This window comes from Cyanistes caeruleus, chromosome 16, assembly GCF_971803275.1.
Source record: "Cyanistes caeruleus chromosome 16, bCyaCae1.hap1.1, whole genome shotgun sequence".
In the NCBI taxonomy this organism is placed as follows: Eukaryota; Metazoa; Chordata; class Aves; order Passeriformes; family Paridae; genus Cyanistes; species Cyanistes caeruleus.
Window position 1 is genome coordinate 13,510,763 of NC_141716.1, and position 23,097 is coordinate 13,533,859.

Consider the following 23,097-nt stretch of genomic DNA (forward strand, 5'->3'; position numbering starts at 1 on the left):
TGTTGAGATCATAAACTTGCAGTGAAATGACTGAGCTCCTGCTATGTGCTGGTTGGTTGGGGGTTGGTTTAGGTTTCTTTTCTCAGGGATTGAGAGCAGCCTCAATGAAATATACTTGGGAATTTGAATGAAAGGCTCTTAGACTGGGTTTGGAGTCAAGGAGCTTATTAGATCCATCTGGGCAGGGCCTTGCTTATGCCATGTACCATGTAGCTTGTGCCACCTTTACACCAGCATACAAAGTTAAAGATGAATTTTTTAAAACTGGCAAGGGGAAGAATGAAGCTGAAGAACAACAACTTCCATGTAGTTACTATGGAAAAAAGTAACTGGATAGTACCTAAACTAATAAACTAAACTAAAGTTTATTTGGATCAGGACCATTAAAGGGTCACAGAGCTGGCAGCAATTTCCATGTATGAAAGTTAGGAGAGGGTTTCACTTGCATTATTGTAAACAGGGTCAAAAAAATGATGGATGGAGCTCAGCCTCTGGTCCTGTGCTTCGTCAGTCTGGACCTGGTTATTTTTGTGGTAAAACTACTGCCAAACTGAGGAAGAGTAGAAAAATGAGCATTATGGTTCCAGTCTTTTTTCATAGCCAGGATCACAGGCGGCCTGAGCAGCCTGTGCCACCTGCACCTTGGAGCTGCTCTTCTCTGGGACTGGAGACTGGCCTGGTTTGCTGTCTTGAAAAAGTCAATTTTGGTTCTGGTGGATCCTCATGGAAGACTGAGGAAGCATCTGCTGCTGGGAAAACAACCCCTGATGGATTAACAAGGTAATGAAAGGGGGTTTGGGCATGGCTCTGGGCTGGGAAGAGCAGCACTTGAGGCCCAAGGATGTGTCTGTTGTGCTGCCTCTGTGCTGAGATAAGGCTGTGACAGAGGAGTGGAGGTAACACTGTGAAAGCCGAGCTTGGAGACACCTTCTGTGGATTTGTGCCCAGAGCCCTCTCAAGTAACTCCTCCCCTGCCTAAGGTGGCTGATGACAGTGTCCTTCACATACAGGACATGGAGGACCTGTGGCTGCCCTATCTCTGGCTGTGTCCATGACCAAGTTGGACAGGGCTTGGAGCAACCTGGGACAATGGAGGGTGTCCCTGCCCATGGCAGGGGTGGGACTGCATGAAATCCAGTCTGTGATCACCAGCCTGTGATTTATGTTTGATCTTGTCTTAGCTACTTCTCTAAGGGACAAAGGCAAAGATCTCACACCAAGAGAAGCTGGGCTAAAGTGAGCAGAGCTACAGCAGCTCCTGGGACCCACCAGCTGCAGGAGAAGCAGCAGCAGCTTGGGGGTGCAAGGGCAGGAGCTCAGCTGCCCTGGCCAGCAGGAGCCTGAGCATTAACACAGTTCAGTCAACAAAAATACCCTTTCTTTACCAGCATTATAGGATTCCTTAAAGGAGATTTCCCTCATCTGCCATGGTTTCACAAGATCCAGGAGTGCTCATTGTCAGTGGTGCTACACTCTGGAATCTGGCATTTGGGAAGTTCATTGTTGATTCTAGGTCATGTTAGGACAGCTCACTGGTGCCTTAAACCTTTGATTGATCCAGGGGAGAGAAGGGTTAGATCTGAAATGCCCCTCCTTAAATAAGGAGTTTTGCCAGTGACATCAGTAAGACCAGACAACAGAGGCATTAATGTCTGCAGGATTGTTCAGGAAGCTGAGGGCTGAAGGAAGAAATGTATAAATTAAATCAAACTTCTTTGATCCATATCCCATTTCTGGAAGTACATTAACATGCTGAGAAGCTCCAGAGCTCCTATGAAATGGGATTTTTTCTCCCTCTTCAGGGTCTGAATAATATTCTGTGGAATTATGGCCCCAGTCCTGCTATGAGGCCTGCATGGATAAAACCAGGGGCCACATCACTAAACTGGAAAGACTTCCACGTTCTTCTCATCAAAAAGAGTTTCACACGTTATAACAACAGTAATAAACCCCTTTGCTGAGGATGAAGTCTGTTAGGGGTCATCACTTGCCATGTCTGATTCAACATTCCTGCTTTCCCTTCAATATTCTTTGATTAACAGGGCCTATATCAGAGATTAATATCTTTACTTGTATTTTAATTATGAAGGTGAATGTAAAGAGTTTATATTTCCTTACCAGTGTATGCTTTCTTAACTACTGCTTGGTGAAGGAAAATCCATTATATTGGCCATGAAAGTGTTTTCTTTCTTGGGTAGATTTAACAAGGAAACAAGAATTTCTTCAATTCCCATTAAACATATATTTGTTTTACTAAGTGACACAGTAATCAGAGCAGTTCTTTCAAAACTGCATCTTTCATATGTTTGTTGTTTTTTTTTTACCAAGGTTGAACTTAATCCTTTAACATTTTGTGTTTGCTCCTGGTTTGTGCTAATTCACTGTAACAATGAGACATTGCTCCAGCATGATACAGCTCCTGTTGTGGCATGCAGTGAGGAGATATATTAGACCTGGTGAAACACTGATGCTCTGTTTGCAGTTGTTTTTGATTCATTTACCAGCTCCAGAAATAGCTGCCCTATTTGTAGTCGTGCTGCGGGCTTTAATATATTCAGCATAGCCATGGCTGTGAATGCAGCAAGGAAAACAAAGGGCTCATTAGCTGGGAGATGATTGGGGTAGATATGGGAATTGCAAATGACTGAGTACCTGTGTGAGAGTAGTTCATGTCCAGATTTGTTGGCTGGAATCTATGGTTTGAGCTGTTGTGGCTTCACCCCCACACAATCCTTCCTTCTCCTCCACAACAGCCACGTTTGCTGCCCAAAGCTGGCAGTGACACTTGGAAGATGTTTGAGCCGAGATGTCCAGAAGATGCCACTGTAGGCTGGAGTCACTGACACCTCTGTCCTTTGAGCACCTCTGGAAATCCCAGCCCAGGTGTGCTTCTGCTGCCTTAAGCAAGGCCCTCAGGTGCTCTGCTCCATCAGGACTGGAAAAAATGCTCGTGTTTGGAGGCATCTCTGAATAAACCATTATGTACCATCAAGAAATGGGGATGCTCTGCCATGGTGTTCCTATGGCATGGCAGTCCTCATGTCACCAGTGCTCTCTCTCATGTTGGGGCTTATAAAATAGAGGGGAAGATGTCCTATTACTAATAGGACAAGAGGGAACGGTGTTAGATAAGAGGTGAGATTTCGACTGGATATTGGGAAGGAATTCTTCCCTGTGAGGGGGTGGCGAGGCTTGGCACAGGGTGCCCAGAGAAGCTGTGCTTCTCCCATCCTTGGCAGTGTCCGAGGCCACTTGACGGGGCTTGGAGCACCCCGGGATGGTGGACAGTGTCCCTCCCCCGGCAGAGGCTGGCACGGGCTGTTCGGTGTCTCCCATCCCAGCCCGCGTGTGGCTCCGAGCTCTCCCGGCTCCGTCTCTGCGGGGCCACGGGCCGAGCTCCGGGGTCGCGGGGGTGGGCGGGGCCCCGGCAGGGACAAGCCCCGCCCCCCGGTGGGCGGGGCCCGGTGACGTCAGCGCCGCTCCGCCGCAGCCCCAGCGCAGACGGAGCCGCCCGGTGCCGGTGCCGCCCCGGTGCCGCCGCGATGCCCTCGGACCGGCCCTTCAAGCAGCGCCGCACCTTCGGTGAGCCGGGACCGGCCGGGAGCGGCCGCGCGGGAGGGAGGCAGGGAGGGACGCGGGGATCTGCCCTGCGCCGCCCCCGCCATGCTGCCCTGCGGGGCGGCCCCGCCCGGGCCGGGGCTCGGCGGCCGCGGGTCCCCGCCGGGCGCGGCCGCGGGAGCAGCGGGGCCCGGGCCGGGGGCGGCGGCGCCGCAGCCGCCTCGCGGTGATGTCATCCCGGCCGGGCCCGCACCGGGGGGAGCGCAGCGGTGTCCCCGGGCCGTCCCCGCTGTGTCGCTGCTCTCCCGGGGACCCGTGGCCCTGGGGCGCGGGGGCGGTCGCGCCGGGCCGTGGAGTGCCCGGGACGAGGGTGATGGCCGGGTGGCCCTTTTGACTGTCAGAGCACAAAGACCTCCCCAAAAATCGCCTTCCGCGCTCCTCATCTCGCCAGCGGGTGTTGTTCCAGGATAGCACACGCCCTCTATGATGGTTGTGGAGACCCAGAGGAGCCAATGCTCACATCCTCCATCCTCCCCACCCCTTTGTCAAAGGTGCGTGGTAGGGAGGCTCAAAAGGTGAGGAGGTGACTGTAGAAAGTCACAGATTTTATCTCCAGACCCGGTAGTGGGGTCCCAGGAAACATCAGCTGCTGTTTCTCTTGCCCTTTTCCAGCTGGCACAGGGAGAGGTGTGTGTCTCTGGCAGGTTAAATTCCCGGGGAGGGGGTATCAGTTGATCTTAACTGGCTGTATAATGCTGAAATTGGTGTTTCCATGCCATAAAAAAAACCCCTCATATTGTGTCAGAGACTGTCCAAACGCAGGTGAGAGCGTTGCCTACATGAGTTTTAAAATTGTAGCTTTTGCCTGCGGAAAACTGATGATCCAGCCCCTTGCTGCTCTCTTGGAAACTGTAAATATTTGTTATTTCATTGGCACAACCCTTCTGGCCTTGAATGCTTACCCAGCCCTCCCCTGCCACAGAACTGAGCCAAGGGAACATGCACAAACAAGAACCAGCCGAAGCCTGGGAGCTTGGGATACTTGCTGGGTCCCTGCTGTGTTCTCCCATGCTATGTATTAAAACCAGAAAAGTCCTAATTCAGCCCCTTAGTAACTACCTCCTCTTAAACCTGTGAGAATCAGCTTATTACGGTCAAGAAGAGACTGGTTTGCCTTTGTGAATTGCTCAGACTTTGCGTGAGCCAGAAGGAAAACAAAATCTGAGGCTCAGAGTAGTTGAAAGAAATCAGGATTAAAATAGCCCAGGAGGGACAGAGGGGGTGAGAGAGTTTGGTGCTGGTAACTGCAAGTGCTCCTTGTTTCTCTGTACTTCCCTCTGCCCTTTTGCTCTCTCAGCTGACTGGGCTGCAGAGCTGAGCCAGGAGGAGGAGGAGGCCTGGCAGCCCCCACAGTTGCTTTGGGTCAGGGCTGGAATTATTCTGTTGGAGAAAGTAAATACGGCTTGTTTTTGTCTTTGAATCATTACACAACAGGAGCAGGAAGCGATTGTTTACAATGCAGTTGGAGAGGGCTGGTGGAAAACATCTCCAGTGATTCTGTACCCTCAGAATGGTTTAATTTTTAAGGCTTCAAAACTTTACAGAAATGGAACGGTTCCAAAAAAGCAGTGAAAAGGCAGAGTCAGGGCTATGGCTGTTTACAAAAGGCACCTAGGCTCCAGTTTCATGGCAAGTGGTGGCCTTAGGTCTTGATTTGCTGTTCCTCAGTGAAGATTCTGCTTTCCTCAATGCTTGTGTTCCCCCTTCTTGTATTTTTGGAATTTTTCTGTGAATTTCTTGTTTGTTCATCTGCTTGGTCTTGGGTTGCTCCTGAGTAAAATTTCCTGGTTTCTCTTCATCATTGTTGAGGACTTGAGAAGGGGACTGTCTGGGAAACACCAGGGGTTTGATCCAAGGTGTGTGGAGGGCATGGAGCTGTGACTCCTCCCGTGATCTGAGGTGTTGTCCCTGGTGGGCAGGTGAGCTCTGGGAGCCAGCCCTTGGCAGCAGAACGTCCCTGCTGTGGGTGCAGGGGTTAAACTGTGGCAGCACCCTCTGCATCCATGTGCTGAACCCAGAGGCTGAGGCACGTTCAGATCTGTTGCAGGAGTCCAAAACAATTCCCAGAACAAAGCTGTGGTGTGTGTCAGAGGAACAGGCTGTCCTGGCAGTAGTGAGAGTGTGCAGTAGCCTGACGACACCGTCGCACTTCCCGAAAGGAACACGAGTCCTTGGGAGCATTGTCCCACTGCTGCTGAAGCGGGGTTTGCACTGGGCTGGCAGCAGCTGCCAGCTGTGTTTTCAATGCAGCACAAAACCAGCGTGGTGACAGACACGGGCCTGGATCCCAGACCGGCCAGAGGACCTGGAGTACCTCGCTCCTGTGCCCCGGTGTCCGGCTGAAACCGAGGCAGGAACACACCTACGTGTGTCAGCTGGAGCCCCTGGCTCGGTGACAGACATAGCGCTTTGACCTCAGCCTCTGTGGACGGAGTGTTCCCATCCCAGGTTCCATCCTCTGGGAGATCTGCCTTTGGTTGTGGGAAGCCACTCCTCTTCAGAGGAAAGGCAGCGTGTGGAGCGAATCCCCTGTTGGCTCTGGGGACCAGCATCCCTGGGGACTCACCCACTGTGAGCCAGCCATGCCTGTACCCACTGAGAGAACAGCAGTGGCTGAATTGCATACACCATACTTCATTCACCATCCTGTGCTTATCACAACAGTTCTGCTAGTTGGTGCTTTGGGAAAACATCTGCGTATTGATGTGGGGTCGGTCTGTGAGCCCTCGCTGGTCCTTGGCTGGTCCTCAGGGTGTCTGTGCTCTGGCAGCTGTGCTTTGAGAGATGGGATTCCTTGAGAGGATGCTGCTCCAAGCTGCTGCTTAGCTGCCTCTGTCTTGGATTAATTACTGAGGACATTCTGTGACTTGACTGGATGTGGGGGTAATTATCAGCGTTGAAGAACTGAACAGGCTCCCAGAGTCAATGCCAGCCTGACATGTAGACCACAAATTTTGATTTTTTTTTTAATATTATTCTTTTATATAATACAAGGTCCTGACTGGCAGCCAGGAATAATAAAACCTGTGTGTTTTGTTCATTACTTTTTTTTTTTTTTCCCACTATAAAAACTTCAGATCATCCTGTGAGCCAGAAGGGTGGAGACTGGTGAATCCAGGGGCTGCCAGGCTGGTAGGCCCTTGATGCCTCTGTCCTCAAGTAGCCATGAGCCATGGACAAGTCATGTCCCTTGGCTTTGGTGTCCCTTCTGTGATCAGCCCCAGCAGGGATCACGGCCAGGAGAGTCACTTGGGAGGTCTCACAGTGTGTCACCCGCTCATGTGACATTCTGTGGTTGACTGGCAGTGTGTAAACTCTGCCAGCTCTGACATGCTGTTGTTTGCTGCCTTTTGTCGTCAGAAGGTGGTTTAAGGCTGTGAGAGAAAATGCAGGAATGAATTCAAGACTCTGGTGTCTGGCACATGTCCCCAAAGCACCTGTGCATGTCCTGATTGTGCACAAATAGCAGTGACCTGTGCTGGGCAAAGGCTCTTGGTGCATGCAGGTGCACGGTGGCTGCAGTCCTGCCAGCAGTGCCAGGTCTTTCTTTGAGCAATTTGAAGTGTCCTGAGTAGTTGTGAGAAATGTGAGTGTGTTCCTGCTGTCTTGGAGGCTTATGGATGGGAAGGTTGTTCAGGTGGAAGGTCACGCAGCAGGCAGAGGGAAATCCTGGCACGGCAGCCTCCTGAGGGCTTGTACAGAGGGAACTTGCTGTTCCTTTACCAAGGATAGTGAAACTGTGATTAAATGTTGAGCAGAAAAGCAGTTCCTTATCTGAAACTGTGATGTAAATACTCTGTTTGCCATCCTGACATGACACACAAGGTGCTGCCTGTTTGCCCCTTGTGCTCAGGGCGTGCAGTGAGTTTCAAGCTGTTTGGATGATGGAGGTCCAGTGTTCATCCTGCATGGCCCATGGCAGGAGTGAATCACAGGATGACAGAATGGTTTTCTTTGGAAGGGGCCATAAAGTCCATTTCATTTCACCTCCTGCCATGGCAGGGACACCTTCCACTGTCCCAGGCTGCTCCAAGCCCCATCCAACCTGGCCTTGGACACTTCCAGGGATCCAGGGGCAGCCACAGCTGCTCTGGGCACCCTGTGCCAGGGCCTCAGCACCCTCACAGGGAGGAATTCCTTCCCAATATCCCATCTAACCCTGCCCTCTATCTGTTTAATGCCATTCCCCCTTGTCCTGTCACTCCAGTGGTACTGTACAACCAGAGGACGAGTCTTGACGTGTATTTAGAGTTCACAGTTGTGGTGTGGCTTGGCTTGATCACAAGCTGAGCCCTTATCATGATTTGCCAGATACAAATGCTCGTTCCTGAAGCCAGGCTCGAAATCATACTCCTGTTGTATTTTTAAACTGCTAAAAAGATGAAGTGTGTCTTCTTTGTGTTTTAAAATCCACTTTCAAGCTCTGTTCTGGAGCCAGGAAGGTTGGAAACTTTTGCAAATGAATAAGGCTGCTGAGATCCTTCTGCAGTCACAGGACCCCAAGAAACTGGTATTCAGAAACCCTCCCAGACACTGCACATCTGGTATTGCAGTTATAGTGATGGGATGGAGAGTCGTGAAGACAGAGCATGCACTGCTCCATGTTAATGTTGGTAATACCTTCCAGGAACAGTGGAGCTTCAGGCTCCACCTAGTCCACCATGCAGAGATGTTTTCTATCAGTTCAAAGCTTTTACTTCAGGGCGGTGTAGGTTTGGTCCTGAGTCATTTGTCCTGTTCAGAGCACCCAACTTAGCAGACAGACAAATAAAATAAACCTGACAATCAGAAGCTCTGTCAGGTCTCTGCAGTGCTGCTGTCACATGTAGCCTGGGACAAAAGCACCCTTTGGGGTGCTGAGGATCCCTGCCCTGGACTCGACCTCCTTCCCTCCTGGATGTGGGAGTCTCCTCTCGCTCCTCCCGCAGCACCACTGGCCTGAGAAGGAGCACTGGGCAAAGACAGGTCAGGTCAGATGCTGGGTGAGCCATGACACATTCACAGGCAGTGTTCCCTGCTGGTTAGAGGTGTCTGGCCTGGGTGGTGTGATATTACAGAAATAGTCATTGGTGTTCATCTGGAATGACCTGCATAACTGGCCTGTGTCTCCAGCACTTGCCAGCTCATCCCACACATATCCTGATTTCAAACCATCCAATTCCTTCTCTCCTAGTAGAAAATCTCTTGGAGAGAAGTCCATGCTCTAACAGCACTCTGGGACTGACCACAGCAGCTTCTTGAAGAAACATGTTCATTTGTGCATGCACTTCAAATCTTAGGCAGATCTCTCTCTGGGCTGGCAGGCAGGGTGTTGTGTGGATGGCAGGGTGTTGTGTGGATGGCAGGGAGAAGCCACAGGGCCAGCAGCCTGCCGGAGGTGCCAGGGATGTCTGTACACTCTGGAGCTGTGGGACACAGGGAGAGGCAGCAGCTCAGGGCTGCATTTCTGGTCTATGCTTTGCTTTCCACACACAGCCCTTGCTCAGTTCAGGAGCTGTTCATCTGGCAGCATGCTGGTGATGTTTCCAGGTGGTATTTGTTCTTACTGGTGTTTTCCTAACAGCATTCCTGCTGGTCACAGGCAGCAGGGCCTCTCCCTATCATCCATCTGCTGCCCTGGGGCAGCACCAGTGCCTGGGCAGTGTTTGTCTAGAATCTCCTGAAAAACCGTGCCCCTTATGCAATGGCGCTGTTGGAGGACTTGCCATGTGTTTTCCTTCTGTCCCACCATCTGTATCTTTTGTCTGCTGAGGCTCTTTTGCATCCAGGACTGTCCTTTCATCCCATGTCTGCGCAGCGCCCAGCACAGCAGGGACCTGGCTCCCGTGGCCAGGGTTCCTGGGCACTGCTGATAAAAAAGGTTAATGTTTGCAAAGTGTGGCTTAAAATTTTCCACTGTTCTCCTCAACTGCCATAATGATCTCATCCTGCATTGCCATGGGATACACTGTGTGCTCGCATCTTTTGGAGCACAGCTTGGGAAGGACCTCAGTCAAGAAAACAGCCAAGATTCTGGTGTTTTGGGCAATTTTCAAACTTTGCTGTCGGTACTTAACAGCTGAAGCAGCAGGAGAAATAGACAATTTCCTGCCATATGCTACAAAAATACTCCTATCTTTCAATAGGCCCCAGCAGAGAAGTTTCCTTGGGAATAACCAATAAAACTGTGTTTTTTATCTTGCTGCCATCTTGAGCTCTGACACCTTGGCACTGGGGAGAAATCTGGCTTCCCTCATGGCAGAGATGTGGTGCCCACAGCTGGAGCAGGGATGGAGCTCTTCCCTCTCGTGCAGGTCATCACTCTTTGCTCAGCTCCTCGGGGCAGCAGGAGGCTGGAGCCTGGCTGCTGCAGTAGATGTGGTGTTCTTCTCCCCTGGCAGCAAGGAGGGGCCAGAGGAGGAGAACATGGATAGGGACAGGGCCATGTACACAGCTCTGCTTTGCTCTGCACGTTGGCCAAGGATTAACTGTAGCCAGGTGCTGCAGGAAAGGGGAAAGTCTCAACTTCAGCACAGTTTGAAAGAGCTGCAGGAGGAGAACAAAGCTTGTAAGATCAGTACTGTTGTGTATGGAATGTGAGTGTGCAAACACTGCTGGTGCTGGGGTGAGGGGTCCTGCCCGTCCTCAGCACCGTGGGGGCTCGGGTGCTGGGCTGGAACCTCCAGCCAGGTTTCTCTGAAGTGCCCTTTAACTGTTTTCTCTGTATTCCTGTGACTTCGGTTAGACTGTATAGACACTAAATTAAGGCTGATATTTATAGCCATTCCTGCTGTGTGATGTTGATGCCTTCATGAGTCACAGGCTCAGCCTCTCGCTCCCACCCCGGGCTGAGGAGGGTGTGGGTGACCATCACTATCTCTCTCTGGGGATCTCTTGTGCCTGCACTCCTATGTGCACAGAAATCATCCAGGGATTGATGTGGCTTTTCCCGATTGCCAGGCCTGCTTCCCTGGCTCTCCAAGGCTAGGATGAGACAGAGTTGTGCTCTTTAGCAGTGCTTCAGGTGTCCTGGAAACTTCTGCCTGTATATCCAGGAACTTGAGCACCTTAGGTGGGGTTGCTCCCAACTGCCTCCCCAAATGAAGTTTCTGAAGTGAGCAATTCCAGGCCAGAGGAAGAAGTGCAGTGCTTCAGGTGTTTGTAGTTGCAGTCCATGGACCTGCTAGAGGCATCCAACAGCCCCCAGAGTAAAGTAGCACCTGTTGCCATTCCACTGTGGTAACCTGCAGATCAGCTTCCTGCCAGAGGCTCCCCCGAGGTCAGGAAGGCTGCAAATGCCCTGGGTCCTGCTGGCCAGAGGGAGCAGGTCCTGGGCATGTGGTAGGTTTTAAAGGGTGGGATGGAGGAGCTTCCATTGTGGCCCAGCAGACTTGAGGGTAGCTGAGATGTCCCTGGTGTCTCGTGGCCTTGGTTCCTCCTGAGCATGCAGCCAGTAAGACCTGGAAGGAGCTTTCTGCAGCAGCCACCTCTGTCCAAGGCACCCCATCTACTCCCCTTGTGGGACAAAGGACTGTGGTCCTAGGGCTGGGATCCTGAGGCACCGATGTGCTGCTTCAGTGACGATGGACCCTCCTCCTCTCTGTGTGGTGCCTTTTTCAGTGTAATGAGCAGGAGGCACGTCTGTTTCCACTGCATAAATGAAGGTGGTGATGGCTTGTGTCATGTCCTTGTCTGTAGCTGGTGATGCCTCCAGGGGGCAGGGAGGGGTGTCTGGCATGTGGCTGCCCTTTGGCACACACAGCCTAAGCTAGCTGGATGCTCCAAGATTGTCTTCATTTACTAGTCATGATAACATGCCTTCAGCAAATTCCTTCTCTAACCCTTCTCACAATTACCTGTGTTGTTTGGGCTTCCTGTGCAAACAGTCCTGTGACCTTGCAGGGTAGCACATGGTGTTTAGGAAGCTCATCCACATGGCCATCTGATAGTAGGGAGAGAGAAGCAGGCTAGGGTGGACACTGAAGCCAGGATGACTGGCCAAACAGGACACAGCTCCAGAGGCTGAGGAAATCTGAGCTGGCTGCAGTGAAGCTGCTGGAATTTCCATGGTGATCAGTGTTGTCCAGTTGAGCTCTGGATCTCCAGCCTTTCGGATGCTCCATCCTGGATACAAGCAAACATGTGGGAATGGGACTCTGGGAGGGGGCAGCTGCTTCTGCTCCAGCTGGGTGATGTGGGCTGGGTGCTGCTGGCACTGTGTCCTTCAGCATTCCCAGGGAGTTGTCTCGGTACCAGTGTCACGTGTGGTGCTGATGTCTGTGTGACTCCTTGGCTGATTAGTACCTCAGGGGAAAATTGCCTGTATCACAAGGATGATTCTGGATCCCTGGAGCACTGGATTGGATGAAAAGGAAACATGAGAAGGTGCATCTTCAGTTATAAAAACCAAAACAAATATGCCTGAATTTTTCATGTAATCCAAATAATCTTGCTCTGTGTTACTCGCCTATGGATACATAGGATGGCTACAGGATAAAAGGTCTAACAATTTCTAGCAGAGCAGTATTTTCCTCTCAGAGGATGTAGAAATGGTGCTCCAAACTTTCTATGATCAGGTGATTTTTGTAGTCTTGTGGCTTTTAAAGAAACTCCAGTTTCTTTCCAAAGTCATATCGAGCCAAATTCAACATAGAAGCAATAGGGTTTTATTGAGTGCTCAGAGGAGAAATTTTCAGTGTTTCTGAGGAGAAAACACTCAAACACATGCATTTATCCTGCCCTCCATTACCCTGGTGGGCTGTGAGAAACTGGGGCTGTGTAAGCTGATGAGGGGAGCCGGGCTGGAGCTGGTGCTGTGCGGAGTGTGGCAGGATGATCCCGTGACAGATCCTGCGATACCCAGACCTCTTTTCTAGGCAGTGCTTAGTCACTGACCTTCACCCTTTGGCTTACTTTCTGTGCATTTCAGACGGGCCTTTGTAGGCTGTGAAGCATTTCCCAGAGTAGTGGCAGTTCCAGGAGGAGCTCAGGTCTGTAGTGTCCCAGGAAGAGCACGCACAGAGTCCCTCCTGCCTGGCTCTGGTACTGCTTCTTCCACTGCTTTCTGCTGGCTTGGGTTGTGGAAAGCAGAGAGCCCTCTGGTAAAGCAGTGAGGGGTATGGGAATTCTCCTGTAAACTGAAGGAGTGCACAAGCTTTGTGTGTTGCCTTTTGTGTGTGTCGATAAACATAAACTCTAGAGGAAAATGGAATAGAAATAGAAAGTGTGAGAACAGCTGCAGGAAGAGTCTTTCTGTACATGGGTCATCTCCTTGCTTAAGGTTTTCTTCCTGTGTCCAGGCCTAAAAATACCTTCTCTCAGGCCAAGAACTGTTGTAGCTACTCAGTAGATCTGTGCTAGGGAAGGAGTCCTCCTTGGCGAGGTGCAGCTCTTGTGGAACCAGGCAGTGTGCCAGAGAGTGCTTGGAAGTGCGCAACAGGCAGAGGGAAATGGCTAAAACCCATCCCCAGCTGGAGAATTGTCTCCCTGGGGGAAGCATCCAGGAGACACAAAGAGCATGAATTTGCAGAGCACAGCCCCCGAAGCTGTGCTGCTGCCCTGTACCCATTGCCAGGACCTGCATTTGCTTAGGATGGATTTAAGTTAGTTTTGTTATCTTTATGGTCTCCTTTCACTCTCCTGATTTCCAGGCGTGCTGCCCAGTTTTACCAGGCAGAGTGGGATGTCCCAGCCTGGGGGGATGGCTGGGGCAGTAGGAAGCCATGAAGGGCTGGTCAGTGAAGCTGACATCTGGCAGGCCATGCTCAGGAAGGGCCTGGTGAGCAGAGTATGCATTCCTTGGGAAATGTCCCTCTCTATGGGTCAGGCTGTGGCTTGCAGGGTGGGTACCTCAGTTCTGCTTGCCCTACCACACACAGGTGTTTCTAACTTCATTTCTTTACTTCTTTCTCTCAAGCGGATCGTTGTAAAGAAGTGCAGCAGATCCGAGAGCAGCATCCAAACAAAATCCCGGTAAGTGATTGTTCTCACTCTTCTGTGTCAGACTTTGTTCTCAGGACCCCTCTGTGCTCCTGGGTGTCCTCCATGGAGCTTGCAAAACTTTGCTTCCTGGAATCAACACAGGATGGTCCCCATGAGCCTCCGGTGCCTTGTGTGTGCTCAAGAGCAGATGTGTTCTCTGCACTGCAAAGGACAGTCTGTCTCTGAAACTCCAGGGGACTGATTTGATCTCAAATCTATTTCCAAGCTAGTGCAGCAGGAGAAAACTCTGAAATGGCTTTTTTTTTTTTTTTGGTTGTAGTAGCTACCTGATTTTTCCTGGATAACCTGGTAAGGATTTCTCTCTGCCTAGAGAAAGATGTGTGGGCTGATCTTTGCTGCATTGAAAGCACAGAGTGTGTCTTAGGATCATTCATACCTGTTCTGTGCTTTCCCAGCACCTGTAGTTGACAGGCACAGGTGAGACACCATGAAATTGCAGTTCTTCCTGCCCATGTCACACCTGATACTCTGAGTTGCTCTTTGGCTGTGAGTGTGCTTTTGAGTTCCTACCTGAGTATTTGCTTCTCTTCCTGAGAAGATGGAGAACTTAGAAGAACATCCCACCCCTGGAAGTGTTCATGACCACGTTGGACAGGTCTAGTGGAAAGTGTCCCTGCTCATCTTTAAGGTCCATTCCGACCCAAACCATTTGATGAAATTATAATTTGATGAAATTATGTACTTAGGGCTTGCTCAACTTTCTATTTGCAATATCACAGCATCTATGACCAAAAAGACAGGATCCTAGTTCAGCTCCCTCTCAGCATTGGATGAACATTAACCTTGTCTTAAAATTGTAGACTATCAGTATTTGGCCTTCAAGACTGAATGTCTTAAACTTCTTCTGGCTCATCTTAGTCCACTCCTGCCTCACTCTTCTTTTGTTTTTAGCACACTGTCTTCTAGCCAGAAGAATTCTTTCCCCTCCTCTTCTCCCACCACCACTGTGGTGTTCACATGTTTCCAGCTCAGCAGAGCAGGGCCTGCCCCTCTGCACCCTGGGTACCCTGGGTACCAGTACTCCAGGACATCAACACACTGATTTTGCTTTTAACATGGTTTTAATGGCATTAGGCTGGTTCTGCATTTCTCCAGAGTTGTGAGAGAGCTAATTGCAGGCTCTGGCAGTAAGGCCAGGCTGGAAATAAGGTGTACATAAAATGCACACATGTGCATGTATCAAGTGCCTGCACACAAATGTGTGTTGTTTGGGGAATGGACAGAAGGAGGCAGAGCTGTGCATCCACAGTCAGAGTTTTATGGCATTACTGAGACATGGTGGGAGAGCTCCCATGGCTGGAGTGCTCTTTGTGTTGGGATCAACACCACAATGCCAGTTTTGCTGGAGGGATAAAAAGAATCAGGAGGTGAGAAGGGTTATGAAGGCTTTGTGGGATCCAGCCATGTTTGTGTCACTGGTGTCTCTAAAGGCCTGGTCCCTATTAGATCCCAACACCAGTTTGGTGCTGTCTCTCTTCTCTCCCAAGGCAGAGCTCCTGCAGGTTTCAGTGCTGGGCAGTGATTAGAGCCTCCTGCAGGAGTGTGGTGTGGGCACTGTTTTGAGTCCAAGCACTGCAGGCTCATTTGCTTTAGGAAGGTCTTGTTCATCTGTGAAGGACAGGAGCTGTGTTTTCCAGCTGATTGGCTTCCTTGGAGAGGTGCTTGGAATTATCAGAGGGGTTTGAGCCCAGAGCCCAGGGGCATTAGGGAGAGATCCAAGGTCGCACCCTTACTGCTGACAGAAACCACAGCAAAGCTGTGCAGCACCTGCTGCCCTCCTGCATCTCCAGTTTCCAGCTGGAGTCCTTGGGCTTTTGGAGGGGGAGTCCCTTTTGCTTTGGAGGGGGTCAGGAGGATTTGCAGAGGGCATGGTCTGGCTGTGTGCCCAGGCAAGAGCATGTCTCTCCTCTTGGCATGAGTGTACTTGCAGGGAAAGTGGAGGAAGGGACTGATGTGGAGTTCTTTGCTTGTGTTTCAAGGGAAGTCACAACCCAGGATGCCCCACTGGCACATGTAATAAGGACATAGGCAGGAGCCAGGTCCCCTGTCCACCTCATGCCAGGGGCTCCTCTGCTGTCTCTGCCTTTCCCAGAGCTGCCTGCTCTGGTAGAAAAGTGCTGCTCTAGCTGAGAAGGTGAAGTGGTTGTGTTGGCAGTAGGTGCTGCTGACGCTCAGCTCTTTGGGGAAGAAGTCTCCAGCTGCTCCTCGCAGGGCAGCTCCTCCTTGGGCACTCAGAGCAAGCAGAGAACTTCCAGCCTTTTCACTGGAACCCCCATCCACAGCCTCAATACATGTTTTCAAAATCATCTTCTGTTGGAGGACAGGGAGCCTGTGCCCCCCAGCACTGTCCCTGCCTGCTCTCAGCCCTAGGGATCTTTTGGGAGATGTCTGAACCTCAGAGAATCTGAAATTGCTGGGGAACAGCTTGTCCTGGGCAGCATTGGGGGAAACCATTCCCCAAAGCCCTGCAATGCTAAATTCAGGCAGGCCTGGTGAGCCATGGGCTGTAGAGGGGAGTGAAGGCAGGGCCACCCCTTGTGCTGGTAGGGAGGGCTGAGGGGGTATTTGGGCTGTGCAGAGAGGGTTCTCTTGGGTTCATCTGAGCACCCACAGAGGATCATGGAAACGCAATGGCACGTGGGAGATCCCACATAATGCACAGTGGTGGATGGAAACCTAAATTATGGACTCAGAGGAAGGGACCCAGAACTTCTCTGGGTTCCTGGGGGGGTTGTTCTGGGGAGTTGCAGATGTAGTGTCCAGCACTGATATGACTCGGGATGGATCAACACCAGAGCATCTTTTTGGCTGAGAAGCTGTGTCTGTTGGTACTAAAGGACCTGTACCCTCCTCTGCCAGAGGGGAACAGGATGAGGCTGGTGCAGTCTGTGCTCACGTGAGTGCTCTGTGTGTCTGTGTCCTGTGGCCGTGGATGTCGGGGAGGTGTTACATACACATATTTGAATACATTCCCAGCCTCACTCCTGGTTAGACCTTGCCTCTGTTGACCACCACATCTGGCCATATTCCCTACCAAACTCCCTTTCAATTTCTCCAGACTGTTCCCAGAACAAAGGTTGTGTTTATAAACACTGTCCAAGCCCCCTTTGCAACGGGACCAGAACTTCAGGCTCTGCCCTGAGCGTCTCCCCTCCCCACCCATGCCCACCCATGATTTCTGCAGAGATCTGTGGTGGGTTCCCTCTGCAAGAGCAGGTGTCCCACACTGAGGAACCCCCCTGGCTCAAGGCAGCAGCTTGGAAGAGGATCCAGGATGGGAGGTGGCTGTGTACACCCGCCCTGTGGCCACAGGGGTGTAACTTTAGCATTTGATCATGCTTTTCCTTCCAGAGCTAGACAAGAACGTTTTGTCCATTGGTCACCTGTTCTCATAGCTGGGTTACCCAAATAGCAGCTCATGTGCTGGAAACAGAAACTCTTGGAGCTGTTCTATATAAGAAGCTCTGTGTCTGCTCAGGGCACAAGGCAGCTGGTGCTTGAAGAGCCAGGACAGCCATTGCATCTCATTCTTGGAGTAATCTAAAGGTTTTTCTTCTTGGGATGGAACTGGCTGGTAATGAGAGACACCAGCCTCTAGTCCTACTCTTGTGAGAATTGAGGCATCATCCAGGTGTGCAGGGCCCTCTCTGCAGGTAAAGGTGGATGCACAAACAGCTGCTGTGTAGCTGCTCCTTTGTGCAGACCAAAAAGCTGAAGGGCCACTGTTGCCTGTGTGTTTCCCAGCACCATTCTTGTACGTGGCTGTTGAGAGTGCTCAGCCCCTCAAGACTCTACCCACAGCCAAAATACTCACCTGTCCTTGTAAGACTTAGGTTAAATGGAGTAGGATGGTTCTGCTCATCTTTTCCTGGCTGTGCCCTCCTTGGAGGGATGAAGGGCCATTAACAGGTTGGTGGAGGATGTCACAGTGCATGATTTAGTCCGTTGCAGAAAATGGTTCTTTAATCAGATCCTCCTTTGCAAAAGAGGCTGAAGGGGCAATACCTGGTGTTGGGTTCCTCTTGGATGAGATTTGTCCAGGGTGGGCTCTGCAGAGGCCATTTTGGTGCAGAGCTCCCAGCAATGCCCCTCACACCCCTCCCTCCTCCGGGAACTGCCTGCAGCCCAGCCCTGCCAGATCAGCCCCATGGCCTGGGGGGCTCCTCAGACATTCCCAGCTCACTGGTGACTCCACAGTGTTCCAGCTGGGGTGTCTGATGGTCTCGGTTTTGGAAGACAGGTGTCTGCTAGGGAGGGCAGGAACCTCTCTTGGAATAAGAATGTAGACTCCCTCCTTCCGAATTATTATAATTTTGAAATCAAGGGTCTCTCGGGCAGAGATCTGGGGATAGAAATAGCAGTTCTTTACTATTATGTGCAACAAGGCAAACAACAATAACTACAGCATTAACAACAAAACAGAACCAAGGACCCTGTGACAACCTTCTCAGCCAAGGCAGGAAGGGATGGAGGAGAGGCTTTGCTTCACAAACCCCCTCGGGCGGGCAGTCCCGGTGCTCCTGCAGGGCTCTGAGGAACACTCGGCTGGAACAGCAGGGATGAGCTGAGATCCTGGGCCGGTGGATGAGGTGGATCAGCAGCTCCACAGCAGTGGCTGGCACTGCCACATCTCAGCAGGACAGGGGGCACAAGGCCCAGGTGAAGAGGGAAGAAGCAGCAGCAGCTCCATCTGGGTGATGGTGAAATTCCCTTCTCCAAAACCTCAACAGCTCCAGCGAAGTGTCCTTCTCCGAAGCCGAAGAAACCTGCCAAACTGTCCCCACCCTCCCTTTTTCCTTCCCCCCTTCCACCCTGACCCAGCCAAACTCTTTGTGTTTCTCAAGCACCCACTGACCCGCAGTCAGGTTTTCCCCACAATTAATGGGTAAAATTTCTACAGGTGAGCCAGAACTAAAAGAAGGACACCTAACCCCCAACACTGATCCACCTCTGGGGGAGGCTGGCAGGAGTTCTGCTGCTGCTGCTGCTGCCAGAGGCTGATGTGTCAACGGGATCAAAGGAAAGGGAAATCTGTGTTCCTAGAGGTTCCCTGGTCCTTCTGGCTCCACAGAGCCATCTCCTGGGAATTCTTCTCTCTGCATGCTGCTCCATCCCTCTGCTGCCAGAACTGCCATTTGCAGCCTCTCTTGAGTATTTTTGGAAAGGACAGGGGAAAATAAATTATGGCAATTCCTTGCCTTATAGTGAAAAATAATGTTCAGTCTCAGGTGGGAGAGGATAATGGGCTGGTGAGTATCCAAGAGTCTCTCTGTGGGGAAAACAACAGGTTGCTGTAGAGATGTGAGAGGGCATCACTGTAATGGGAACATATTAAGCTGTATATTCTTCACTTATTTTTGTTTTACTTAAAAGTACATTCCCTATTTTAATTGCTTGCCACTTTGTTTCTCAGAATACAAAAGGTACCTTTCCAGGCTGTCAGCAAACAGCTTCACAGAAAAAAATCATTAATTATAATAGCAGGAAAATGGATCAGAAATCATCATTTAGCCATTTTGGAATGATGAAAGCAGGGATCTAGGGATGGTAAGAGTTTTTCCAAGCAAGATGCCTGGCAGAGGAGGATGGGCTGGGTTGTCCCTGTGGTGACACCATGCAAGAGTGCCTGGGAAGCTCAGTGCACAGCTGGGGTGGCCTGGGGTTTCTGATCCTTCTTGGAGGTGGTGTGTCTGTTAACATAAGGAGCAGGACTGGAGAAATCCAAGCACCTCTTTTCCAAAGGAATGCCTGAGTGGCTTCATTGAGACTTCTAAAAGCTGCTTGCTTGGGATAATACACAGCTGTTCCTGAGCAAAGAATGCTGAATGGCAGCAGGAAGGAAAGGGGAAGGAAACTGCACCATGAGTTGTCTGTAGCTCAAGCCAGTAAAACCAGTATTTTAACCTGATGTTAAAATACTTCACTCCTCTTCAGATGTCCTGTATGCCAGAGGACAAGAATCTGTATCAGTCCAGTGGTACCCATTGTTTCTCAGCCAGCCAGAGCACTTGGTGCTTTGGTTCATTGTTTTAAACACTTTTCACTGCCTGGCACAGGTGACTGATGAAGAGCCACCTGCAGCCAGGTCATTGCTCATGTCCTTTTTTTTGTTTTCTTTCCTTTGAGGGTGAAGCAAAGTGAGGCTTTACCTCAGGTTTTCTATCCATGCTGGTTGGATTTGTATTTGACCTTGGGACCAGTGTGTGGGGCACTATGAACATGACTAATCCTAGCCTTGACTTTCCCCCCAGGTCATCATCGAACGCTACAAAGGGGAGAAACAGCTGCCAGTGCTGGACAAGACCAAGTTCCTTGTCCCAGACCATGTCAACATGAGTGAATTGGTCAAAATAATCCGGTGAGTGGGGTGGTCTCAGCTGGCATGTTGAGAGCCTGTCTTCACCCACAGGCCCACCCAAGCAGGGTGATGGGGTGAGGGGGAGGCAGAGGCAGCTGCTGAGGGCAGGGATGGGGATGTGGCAGCTGCAGCATCCTGGTGTGTGGAACAGACTGTTGAGGGGGGCCAGGCAAGGGCAGGCTCTTAGCGCCTTGTGAAGGGCTGGGGTCTCTCCCTCAAGGGAGCAATGAAGGGGTCCTATCCCCTCTTTTTATTCTTCAGCTCAGAGGGAAGAGGCCCGTCCGCTTTGCTCTTGCCAGTAGCACTTGGAGAAAGGGGCTTTGAAGAATCCTTGGAGGCCTTGGAGCCTCAAGCAGCTCAGCTGGACTCAAGGATACCATGTCCTAAGCGGTGGGAGGAGGTCCTGAGGAGGCCCTAGCTGTGCAGGCCTGCCCCAAGGGAGAACAGCATTGCTGGGGAGGTGGAACTGGTTATCAAGGCACCCACCCCAGGTGGGCTGACCCTGCCTCTCCTGCCCTTTCCCCCACAGGCGCCGCTTGCAGCTGAATCCCACCCAGGCGTTCTTCCTGCTGGTGAACCAGCACAGCATGGTCAGCGTGTCCACCCCCATCTCAGAGATCTACGAGCAGGAGAAGGACGAGGATGGCTTCCTCTACATGGTCTATGCTTCCCAGGAGACTTTTGGCTTCTGAGGGCTGCTGAGAGGTGGCATGTGGAGATAGATGAACTGTGGCACAGAGGCCCCTGGCCTCAGAAGACAACACAGCCAGAGGCTCACAAGAGGGGGGCTGTGCTGACCCCCTTCCCCTCCCTCCCTCCCTCCTCTGCCCGTCACCCTGTCACCAAAGAGGCTTGTGGCGCGTGTTGGACTCGCACAACCCTTCCCTCTGTGTAGGTCAGTCCCGCTCCCCCCCGGCGCCCGCCCAGGTGTGTGACACCCCCCCCCGGCCGTGCAGACCCCACACGGGCCTGGCCCCGTGTCCCCGTGTCCCTGTGTCCCCACGCTGCTCTCGCTGTGCTGTGTGTGCTGTGCTGCTGCCAGACCCGCCAGGCCACCGTCACCCCAGCACAGGGAGAGCCACCTCTCCCCCAGGCACTCATGAAGGGCAGGAGGTCTGCAGAAGCAGCTAACAAATGTTACCATTGCTCCCGAGTTTTAATTGATTTTAATTACACCCGTATCAGATTCTTGGTGCTACTGAGTAGATGTAGGCGTCTCTATAGGACTGTGGATAATGTATATCCTTTGGATTTATTTTATTGGTTTGTTTGTTTGGGTTTGTTTGGTTTTTGGTTTTTTTTAGGGATAGATTGGAATGGGGAGAGGGGGAAACTTTCCTGTATTCTGTAGGTAAATAAATCAGGCTTCATTGCACTTTAAAGCATAGTAGATGTCAGAGTGGAAGTTTCTTTTAATTTATACAGGTTTGCCATCTATAGTGCTGCTCCTCTGTTGACAGTTGTACCTAGATTATCTTGTTTCTTTTGTTTTTTCCTAATAAAATTGATTTCCCTTCTCTCTGTCTCCCCATTGCATGCAATTTTTCAGTCTCAGTGTGTCAAGGAGTTTACTGAAGGAATATACTGATTTATATTTGCTGTGTTCCTGTCCCTGTTTCTCATGTATTATACCAAAAAAAATGTATATGATAAAATCCCCCCCAGTTTAATCTATACAAAGGTATATATACATATATATATATAAATATATATATAAAATAAACATAAATTCAAGTTGTGTCTTGTAGGAATGTTCTGTTCCCATCTCATTTGTCCGTGTTAATGTCTCTGGTACCTCAAGTGTGATGTGTGTTCCCCATGTTCACTGCTGTGTGTGTGTGTATCTGCCCAGGCTTCTGAGCTGGTCAGTCCAAGCTGTGGAAAAGCAGCTGGTTGGGAATGAGGGGCAAGATTGGCTTAGAGAACAGAGCACTGGATAGTGACACAGGAAACATGGTTTTCCTTGCCCTACCTGTGGAGTCTCTTGTCCTTTGACTAAGCTTCCTCATCTAGGAACAAAAACTTGAGTTGGAGGCATCTGTAAGTTTGTTTTTAAGGGAAACTTTGAGCAATGCAGGAAATTGTGGCTCATCCTGAGCACTCCATTAGATTTGTTCTCCAACCAAAGGCAGGGGCTGGTGGTCATTTTGCTGGTCTGTGTCTCCCTGCTCCTCAGCTCACTCTACTTCCTTTGCACCGCACAGCAGAGAAGGGTTTAGGTGCTGACAAAAGTTAGGGCTTGCCTGAGTTGCAGCTGACTCTTGTTTCTGTCCTACACCTGCAGGCAACCCTCAGTCCAGGAAAGGAGCTGGTGTGAGGGACAGTTCCAAGAGTGCTGCAGGAAGATGTTGGAAGCCAGCTAGAGCACAGCTCCTGGCAGAGTGTAGGTGAGAACAGCTGCCCTGCTGGTCCTGGCAGCTGGAGCAGATGTGGATGTTGCCCCTTGCACCAGCCTCATGCTATTTAAACTCCAGTCCCTGAGGGGGGACTCTCCCATCCACCTTCCTGTGGGATGGGTGCTGCTGGGCCAGCGGCCCCAGGTCTGGAAGGTGGAAGGTGCTAAAGGAGTAGCAGATGTGCTCCCAACAGCTCCATGCCTGTCCTGTGCTGGGACCCCAGGGCTGGAGGCAGCTCTGCAGGTGAGGTCTCCCCTGAGTGGGGCAGAGGGGCAGAATCCTTCCCACTCCTACTGCCCACACGGAGGACGCGGAGGGGATTCTGGGTGCCAGCACACATGGCTAGGACAGGTCCACCTTCTCATCCACCAGCATCCCCAAGTCCTTCACTGGGCTGCACTTTTTGCTTCCCATGTGGTATTGTCTTGAAGGTTTGACCACTTCCAGGATCTCTCCTCTTACTCTTTTTCAGGCAGTTCTTTGTTGTTCTCTGTTCTTCCACTCTGTCCTTAGCTACCAGTTGTCGCACTACATTAGGAACAGCAAAAGTACAACACAGACTCTCTAGCTTTGGTTGCAAATGAGAGCAAGTTTTATTCTTCCAGATCTTCTTTTACAGACAATTCTAAGAAGGTCCAAGAAGGTAAACCTCTCATTGGTCATTAAACCAACAAACCACCATCATTGGTCACTTAGGCGACAAACAACACCTGCAAAGGTGGTTCTCCTTCTCTAGGGATTGTT

At 51.0% G+C, this 23,097-nt stretch overlaps 1 protein-coding gene across 1 annotated transcript; it reads left to right on the forward strand.

Annotated features, from left to right (window-relative positions):
• The first annotated feature begins 3,441 nt into the window (after positions 1-3,441).
• MAP1LC3A (microtubule associated protein 1 light chain 3 alpha) lies at positions 3,442-21,474 on the forward strand. Its single transcript, XM_086852540.1, has 4 exons — positions 3,442-3,582; positions 13,514-13,569; positions 19,851-19,957; positions 20,487-21,474. Exons 1-4 carry the CDS (start codon positions 3,543-3,545, stop codon positions 20,647-20,649), a joined length of 366 nt encoding a protein of 121 aa, XP_086708666.1. The 5' UTR covers positions 3,442-3,542; the 3' UTR covers positions 20,650-21,474.
• Positions 21,475-23,097: the final 1,623 nt, after the last annotated feature.

Excerpts from the sequence above, each read along its gene's own strand:
- MAP1LC3A (XM_086852540.1), top strand. The coding sequence starts at position 3,543 with ATGCCCTCGGACCGGCCCTTCAAGCAGCGCCGCACCTTCG. Across the intron at positions 3,583-13,513 it reads CAAGCAGCGCCGCACCTTCG|CGGATCGTTGTAAAGAAGTG; the intron begins GTGAGCCGGGAC and ends CTTTCTCTCAAG. Across the intron at positions 19,958-20,486 it reads GAATTGGTCAAAATAATCCG|GCGCCGCTTGCAGCTGAATC; the intron begins GTGAGTGGGGTG and ends TTTCCCCCACAG.